Here is a 9618-nt window from a genome sequence, read left to right on the forward strand (position 1 = left end):
TTTATTAATTTATGTAGCTTCAAGTGAAGATTTCCATGCTTCCACTGATTTCTGGAAAGAAACCTAAGTTTTTCCCACCCTCCAATCCCTCTTAAACTGTAAACAATTTACTGGAATAGAAAACCATACTGACAGCAAACCATATTTTTGGAAATTTAAACACTCGGTATCCACAGGAAAATATAATCAAGCTTTCAAAACCTTTTTTTCTGGCCCACAATGGTATATTCAGTACTTTTCCACTGTGTTTATTTTAAAAGGAGAAACCCTGACCTGAAGAAAAAGTCAAGAGTAAGATGACAAAACAGCAAGTATTTCTTCAGTGCTCACTTTGCACTTGTCACAGTAAGATAATGTAATTTTCTTTAAAGTAGTATGCTTTGGTCAGGCTAACAGAAGATACATTATTTTACATAAGCTAGAAGTCCATACTTATTATTTTTACTCAATATTGTACACTAATTTACAAAACATTGCAAAATCTTAGAGCTTTTCCCTTTGCTTGAACATCTCCTGAAGATACAAAAAATTTCCCCATTTGTGAGCAAAAAGTACCCAAATGTATGCCAAGAGCCCAAAATGAAGACAGTTACCTACTAATAAACAGCACAAACAAATTACATTATTAAAAACCCCCAAATAATAATAAATTGGCTTTTTGGAAACGTAGAGCAGAACTTCTAGGAAAATCAATGCAGAGAAGGGAAGGATCACTGCTACCCATACACTATTAGAGTGAGAGCAAGAAAAACAATTTCAGATAGAGACCTAAGTGGACACTAGAACGTGAGTGTAGATTGGAAAGGATCATATCCATTTAGGAGCTGAAATGAACAGCCAACTTCTAAATTTACCTCTAGAAAGAGAAGCAGAATCAAAAGAAAGTTTAAAAAAAATCTAAAAAAGCATTCATGTGACTTAGTGAGTGCTAGATCAGGAGAACAGATGCTGCTATTTACAAAATGCATTCAAGCTGAAGCATCTCCGGCTCCTACAGATCTCTAGGTATTAGCTCCTATCATAAAAAACCAAAAAAGACAGGAAACAAATATTTTTTAACTAAGTCACCAATGTATATCCTATAATTGCTTACCTCAATACCAAACAGCAAGAGATAAGGAAACGTTTGTGTTTGATTTCTTCAGTTTTAAAGCACTTCAATGAAGTAAAAAAATAAATATCAACCAAGACATTACCAGAAGTGTGCATCATGCTACACTTATTTTGAAAATAAAAATTCTAGTTATGATGTCCTGAAAATGAATTCAGCAGAATCACATATATTTATAAATTTACAGATCAAGTAATTTCCAACAATTATAAGGAAAAGTTGACTAAGCAAAGCTCATTTCCATACATGAAGAGCAGAATACCATTAGCATGGAAAATTATGGGAAGGCTCCGAACACGGAAACAGCATTAGAAGTGCCCCAGGTGCCCTACTTCACATCACTTTGAGAACCTCCACTGTCTTCAAGCAACTCCTTATTCCAGCCAAAGACATTCCCAAGGTCAGGCAATTCTGGAGTTGACAAGCTCAGCAAGAGAAAATTTTCCTTCATCTCTCTCAACAGGCCGAAGCCTTAAGAAAGAAGGCAAGTAGGCCGAAGGAGGGAAGAGTCAGACAAGGCCATCTGAGTTTTACTGAGCATTTAAGTCTTTAAGAAATATGTTCACACACCTGCTCAGAATATTCCTTGACACGTCAAGATTAATTCTTCTCCATTAACATCAGCCTCACCCCATACATTTGATACAGACCCATCTTCAGAACATGTTTACAATAAATACTGCAGAGGCAGCAGATGCCATAAATAAGACTGATCATTTTAAAGCATCATGTCACTACTTCAGTATTCTCTCTCAGTTTGAGAAAAGCAAGAGTATTAAACACAACCAAAAAAGCCCATAACAGACAGATGTTTGCTAAAGTAGTGATCTGGTAAAGCATCCTGTGGATTTTGAAGGGAGCACCCTACAATGAATCATTAAATCCATTCCATCCAATGGCTGAAAGAGACAGAACATGCTCTTGCTGCGAAGTGAACTGACAAAAAAGGATGTTTTAATTCACCGTATATAAGAGCACCATGAGAAACAGGAACTGATTTGGGTATTGGCATTGTGCAGAGGGACTAGTCAGCATCCAGATGGATCAGATTCACCACCACCAGTGAGGATACCATATTTAAATTCTTAAGCTTGAATAGGCTATAAATTTCAATTGAGACACCTTTCTATGGTGTCTGACTAACAGTAAGCATCACAGGGGAACATCCCTATCATACAGCAGGACAGTCAAATTAACTTGGACAAAAATCCTAAACCTAACAGATCTGCCTAGCTAGAGATCTCAAAGTTCACTGAAGAAAACTATTAGTGTTGTACAGGAAGGCTAAAGAAGACTTTAGACAAAGTTATGAAGTAATTTTTCAAAGATTAACTGCAAGAAGATTAAAGATTTGGAAAGTCAGGCAGTCTTCCATAACACCACTCATCAGGATAAACCATTTGGGAGCAATGAGTGTAATTTTCACCCTTATTACTCTTAACCAGTGTGCACCACAGAGCTCAAACACAAAGCAAACAGTGAATTCTCTTGTGAATTCACATTGATAGAACAAATACAGCAATGGAACAGAAAAGTAACTCCTATTTTATCCTTTATGGATGCACACAGGGGGATTACTACCTCCTCTCCTGGCAGAGGCTTTATTTGTCCTACCACAGTGGCAGAGGACACAATGTCTGCTTTGGTTATGACCAGAAGTCTTCCCATCCTTTCTGGATGCTCATTTAATGTAAATGATACAAGTATTTTGCCAGGATTTGGAAAGAAAGGATATTCCCTTCCATGTCCTCTGCCAAGCAAGCCTAGATCCCAATCAGTCCCTCAAGGTTTTAAGACAATAAGATGTATTTGGCTGCCCACACAATTCCTCTCTTCTGTGCCACAACAGCCCTTGCCAAACTGGAATTCTGACACATTTATCCACTAAAGCAGCAGGCCTGAGAAAACAGAGAGGTAGTCATGACTGCCCCTTCAAGCCCACCTGAGGCTTTTATGTATGAGACAGGTTTCAGACCACAGGTTTGAGCACTGTTTGTCAGGTAAATACAGTCTTGAAGATCAAAGGGAAACGACTTAGATGGTTCTTGAAGTCCCTCTAAGCAGTTACCAATACAAAACACAGAAAAAGAAGCTGGAAGGAAAAATCATCCAGTTAGCAATGCTCTGACTTTCCCATAGAGATATCAAATAAGCACCTCACTCCTGCCTGATGTTTAACAACAGTTCAGATCTGGAGATGAACATGTCTGGATAAGTCTATCCTAATATTGAAATTTTCCCTAAATGCCCAAGCTAAGTCATTCTGGAATTTAAATCCATTGTTTATTTACTCTAGCTCATGTTTTCTCTGTTTTTGCAGCAGGATTTTCATCCCTTTTCATCCCATTTCTTTGGAAACATATTATCTTAAGCCTCCTTTTAGCCAACCACACCATGACAAAGTACTTCAAACTTTCTTCACAAAAGAACTCCAAAGAACGAGAAGGTATGATACAAGCTCACATTAAATATTAAAGTAATTTTAAATTATATGATTGCTCTCTAGTATTCTTACTCTCCCTCCCAGCTCGTAATCTATTCAACAAAGCATAAAAATTTGTTAATCAAGACTTTGCTGGACAGGACCCTGTAGAGCCTGTACCAAGTACTTGTTACCTGACCTCGCTTGCCTTCTGGGGATGGTTTTCCAGCCAATTTTACTCACTAAAGTGCAATTTATAGATCACAATTTTCCAGCTGGTTAATAAAGCTATCATGTGAACACTGAAGACTCCAGTTTATCAATCCATTAATATAACAGAATCTCTCTGCACCACAAGGCCTGTTACTCCATCACAGAAGCAGTAGCAATGCTGGATTTAAAAGAATTTATCCTGGCTAAGTCTGCTTTGGCTGTTGCTCAACTTCTTTTCCTAGGCACTAAAAATGTGTTCCAACACTGGTCCAGCATTTTTTCTTTGAGCTACAGTTAAAACCTGTCAGCTTCCTCTCCATCCCATCCCATTTAGCCCACACTGAAGAGGTATCCACCAATTAATCTGAGCCAGCTACTTCCCTCCACTATCTTGAAATTGCAATCCACTACACAAGATGACTTCAGCTAGTTGCTTTTTTAAGCACCCTGGAATTAATTTCACCAGGCCCTACCAGATTTAAAATCTGTTGTTTATCCAAGTAACCTACAGGTTTTCCCTCCACCCTCCAGCCTAGGAAGGTACTACTTATGCTTTTATCATGGGTATTGACTACAGGCCAGATTAACCATTTCAGAAAACATTTCCATCACCTCAGCATTACCTGTTAATCCACTGATCTGTGGATCTTTTATTTCTTGCTTTCTTCCAATATTAGTTTTAGCTATGCCTCCTTATGTTTTTGACCATCCTAGCTTTACGCATACATCTTTGTTTGCTTTCTGTATGTTTCCTTTGCTTACATCAATGAAAAGATCAACAGAGAGCGGAGCTATTTTTTCATTACTAATTTTCCCCTTCAATGCAAGTGTTTGATATCATTAGACTACTTCTCAAAGGGGTAGAGATTGTTTCTTTCTACCTTATATTTGCCTCCAATCAAGTGCTGCGTGCCATATTCTCTGCTTTTTGACACTTATGGGTTTTATTCTGCTGTCATCTTTTATCCTATGTAGGCTAGCATCCTGTTGCACCTGCAGAACCTGCCCTCCATCTCTGTATTCTCTTTGTTTATGAAGAGAATGAATTTACACACCCATGGCGAGCAGTATGTTCTGCTGAGTTTTCTCCACTGAATGGTTAGAAGAGATTTTAATTATCAAATCTCATCCTTTCAGTGATTCTTCTCCATCTACGGACAGCCACCTTGCATTTATATTCCACTCATACATTACTGATTGATCCAACAGAGGCTGGCAGAAGACTTTTACCAAGCATGTGTTTAGACATTCCAGTGCTGTTCTTTCCCAATATATTTGTGTTGGTGTGCGGACACCCAGCACACCGGGAGCGATGACGCACCGCTCTGCAAGGTCATAGGCACTCTGCTATAAATACATCCAAAACACCCCACGAGCAAGAGTTTACCAAGAACCTATGATGATGCATACCGGGGGTTTACCTCAAAAACTGTTCATCAAACATTTTCAAACGCAAACATTGAAATTGTTTTCACTTGGTTAAAGCACTGCAATTGAAATATCCTTAAAACATTTATTAAATTATTTATTGAGGTCAAAGTGGCTTTAGGAACTTACTTTTATTAATAAAAGCAAAAATTAGAAAAAAGGGGACTCATTTGCTGACATTATCTTTATAATAATCCTTACAAAAACAACTCATTCTAAATGGGAAACTAGATGTATTCTCTCAGATAAAAAATATATGTTATTATACATATACTGAAATATAGCCTACAATGAGAAAACTCATTATCCTGAACATAAGTCAAATCAATGGGAATTTATGTTAAGCAGTAATTAATTCTATAGATTCTGATACAAGCAATATAATTTATTAATAATCTCATTATTAATGCTACTTATTAATAGCAAAGAAGAAAGCTGTATACTTAGCAGTCCACCATATATCAGAGGATTTTTTTATCCAGGGGGAAAAAAACCCCAAAACATAAAGGCAGGCTTAGAGGGACGCCAGGCTGACACAGACTGCTTCAAGCCTGCAGCTTACACCAGCCATATAATGCATCCTACCAACCTGCTCCAGACACAAAGCTGCAAAATCACCAGGAGCACCAGTTGCTCACGCCTAAATATTTGCTGACTGCCCCAACAGGCAAGAGGGCACTAACTCAAAGAAAGAAATCCCAGTCAGACCACATGGAAAATTCTAATCTTTGATTTCCTCGCTGATTTATGCTGGAAGCAAATCTGAAAGATGGATAAAGCACATTTTGCAGCTCTCCATATTGAGGCAGCTGGGGTGGGCAGGAATAAAAAGAAATATGAGTCCAGGCTCAGAGTTCTAGTCTGGGATGGATTATTCCACAGGAGAGAGAATGAGAGGAGCCCCAGTTCACAGAAGAACTTCTGGGTTCAAAGTTGCCTCTCCTGCCTTGGGTTCCGTGTCATTTAATAACTTTGGACAGCATAATTGTACATATTGCTGTGGACTTCAGTATTGCTTCAGATCCCAAAACAGGGAGATAAAGTAATACAAGTGCTGATGTTGTCCTGAATGGGATTGCACATTTTTATGTTACTAACCTTTGGAAGCACTGCTGAAAGCCACAGCTTCTGTGGGGTGATAATATTTAACAGTTTGCTCTATCTGCCATCTTCACTGCAAAGATCTGAATAATATTATTCTTGGTCATTAATCAACAGAAGACCATTTCATGGCTGACAATAGTCCTCAGCACCCAAAACAGAACACTTGCACTGGATTATTTTTCCAACAATTCTCCAAAGATTCCAATGAAAATTTTCATTTATGAGTACAGACACAAGAACTAAGATTTGCCACTCTCAATTCATAAAATAGAGAATACTTCTCTCTTAGATCTCTGCTTCTGAAAATGAAAATTTACAAAAGCAGCTTTCAAAATTTTTCTTAAAATAATGTTCTATTTTATTTTATTTTGCTTAACTTGCTGGAAAACTTACTGCACCTTGTGTGTATACAACTGGTTTCACAGTTAGTAAACCTTTCACACCTATGTTTATTAATCAAACCAGCAAGGACCACAGCATTTGAACTCGCATTTGCTGTATTAAGGTGGACATTTTCTGCCAGAATTTTTGGTCTAGTTAAAAAAAAAAAAAAAAAAAAAAAAAAAAAAAAAAAAAAAAAAAAAAAAGCTAGTAACAAAGTTTCTAAACCACACTAATAGTTGAACATGCCACTAACTACAAATACATAAAAACTAAAAGGGAGTCATCCACTCCTGTATTCTGACCTCACCCCAAAATTTAGGTGAGAGATCACCATCTGTCTGGCCTTTGAATAGACTCTGATATCTTGAACCTGGCAAAAACAAGTCTTCCCTTAGCAATCTGTTGCAGTAACTCATCATTCTCTCTGGTAACAGACTCACTTCCCTTATGAACCTTTAACAGGGAAAAAGCCAGATTAAGTTTTCAACTCAATATTCAAGTTTGGGGTGATTGTTTGTTTCACTGGCTTCGGTTTTTAAAGAGCTGTCAAACTATTCACTTGAACCATGAGCTTTGAGAAAAACTCCACACACAGCCTAAACTGGGTAAAATAAGTCACACTGTATTTATTACATTGCACACTACTGAGAAGTTAGACAAAATAAACAGAGACTCTTTCAGCTCCAATAACCCAAATTAAAAATGTGTTTCTATATATATATGATAACATATAATGTTTTTATGTTTATACATATTTATGCATATAATGTATAAATTATTTTATCTACTTTCACATATTATTATTATGTTTTAGCACTTTCATATATTATTATGTTTCCCTGGATTTCCCTATATTCAACCTGTTAAAGTTCAGGGAGAACAAGCACAGTAGTGAGAATCAGGCAGCTATCTCCAAGCACAGCTCTCTGTATTCACTTGTGATTAAAAGAAACACCCGAATTTCCTTTTCCCACTCTGCAGCTAAAAGTAGCATTTTTAGCTACTTTTAGTAGCTAAAGATGGACCCGTTGATACAAGAATTCCAAGATCCGCGCAAAAACCTGAGGTGAGCAAGACAATCGCAATGCAAGTAACTATAATTAGACTGTAAGAGTGGAAGAGTACAAAGTAACATTTATTTTTGTTAGCATTAGGTCAGTAAATGCAATCCTCTATTGGCTAGGCTGCCTATGAGCTATGAAAAAAAAAATAGTTTGGATCCTATCGATGCCAGTGGAAAAACTATTTACCAATAAACAAGAAGAAGGGCATTCTGACAGGCTCTGCCTTAACAACAAGCTCACACGGCTTTTAAAAGCTCCAAGACTTGCCATTTATATTTTCAATTGGCAACACTAATATCAATACCCAAATCCTTCCTGCGTTTCTGTTAAAGTTAACCGGGTAATACCACAGCACCGATCATACAGACTGAAACTAGAGCGTTAAAGTTGTCATTTTAGTGCTTCCTTGGGGATGCCCCAACTTTCCAGCCATTCATTGCCAAATCCTCTCTGGTGGATTCCACTGAAAGACTTCGTGCTTTTTTACAGAATACTTAGGGTTGGAAGGGACCTCTGGAGATCATCCAGTCCAACCTCACTGCCAAGGCAGGGTCACCTAGAGCAGGTGACACAGGAACACATCCAGGTGTTTTTTGAGTGTCTTCAGTGAGATATTCAACCACCCGCCCCCCGCCGTCTTTCAATCACGCTTTTCCAAATGTTTATTCAGGGAGAGAGCCATGGAGGTGGGGAGCACTTAACACGTATTAATTGCAGGAATAAATCTGACAGGGTGGCTCAGACGCCCGCCTCGTCGCACAGACGAAAGCCGAAGGCGCCCTGCGTGGGACGGGGCCGGGAGAGCCCCCGGTCCCAAGGCAAGGCATGGCCGCGTGCCGCGCTCACCTGCACCCCGCCGAGGATCGCCTCGCTCTTCTCCCTCACGTCGGGGAAGGGGCACCTCCTGGACAGCATGAGCAGGCGGGCCAGCGCCTCGCCCAGCCCGTCCCGGGCGGCGGGCACCGGCAGCCCGTCGGCGGCCGCCCCGGAGGCGACGCTCTCCGCGCGGCGGAGCACGGCTTGCCCGATGGTGTCCAGGGCGGCGGCGCGGGCGGCGGCGTCCCGGCTGCACAGCCCGTCCCAGCGCACCTCGCCCTCCCGCTCCTCCATGGGGCCGCCCGGCCGCTGCTCCCCCGCCGCCGCCTCCTCCTCCTCAGCAGCCCCGGCGCGGCCGCCCCATGGCGGGCTCCCGGCAGCCGCCAGCCCGCCCACACAGACGACGACGAGCGCGGCCGCGGCGAGCGCAGAGACCGCTGCCCGCGCCGCATGGGGGGCAGCGCGGGCCGGTGCCCCCGAGAGCCGCCGCCGCCCTCCCGCGCCGGGGCTGCCGAGCGAGCGGCGCCGCTGCGGCTTCGCCTTTCCCGGCGGGGAGAGGGGCGGCCACCACCCCGCGGCGCCGGCGGCTCCTCCTCCCTGCCCCGGGCATGGAGGGAAGGGGCGGCCCCGGCCCTGCCTCTCCCGGGGCGGCCCCTCAGCCCTCCCCGCCGGGGCCGCCACCGACCCCCGGCAGTGCCCGCACCCGGGTCGGGGGCACAGAGCCCCGCCCAGCACGGGGACCCGCACGACAGACGCGCCGCTCAGCCAATCGCCTTGCAGCGCCCGCAGCCGGGGGGCCCAATCGCGGCGGGGAGCGGCGGTTCCGGGAGGGGCTGCTGGGATATGTAGTCCGGCCAACGGGCGGTCCTGCGGCCCTCCCGCGGGAAGACTACGTGTCCCGGCAGGCAGCGCGGCGCGCGGCCGGGATGCCGCCGGGGAAGGGGGAGCGCTGGCAGGGATGGCGCACGGTGTTCCCGTCATCCTGTTTGATAGCAGTTTGGGGGGTTTTATGGAGCACCGGCAGCTGGCGGCAGCCGGGGGTGATGCAGTCCTGGGGTGTATCCTAAGTAAGGGCG

At 42.6% G+C, this 9618-nt stretch overlaps 1 protein-coding gene across 1 annotated transcript in view; it reads right to left on the minus strand.

The window, feature by feature from the left end:
• Positions 1-9244, minus strand: part of SESN1 (sestrin 1) — a 78097-nt gene extending 68853 nt beyond the window's left edge. Inside the window, exon 1 of the mRNA XM_064412880.1 lies at positions 8573-9244. Within this exon, the coding sequence (XP_064268950.1) occupies positions 8573-8836 (264 nt within the window). The 5' untranslated portion in view covers positions 8837-9244. The remainder of the gene's footprint in view (positions 1-8572) is intronic.
• Positions 9245-9618: the final 374 nt, after the last annotated feature.

This window comes from Passer domesticus, chromosome 3 (genome assembly GCF_036417665.1).
Source record: "Passer domesticus isolate bPasDom1 chromosome 3, bPasDom1.hap1, whole genome shotgun sequence".
Lineage (NCBI taxonomy): Eukaryota > Metazoa > Chordata > Aves > Passeriformes > Passeridae > Passer > Passer domesticus.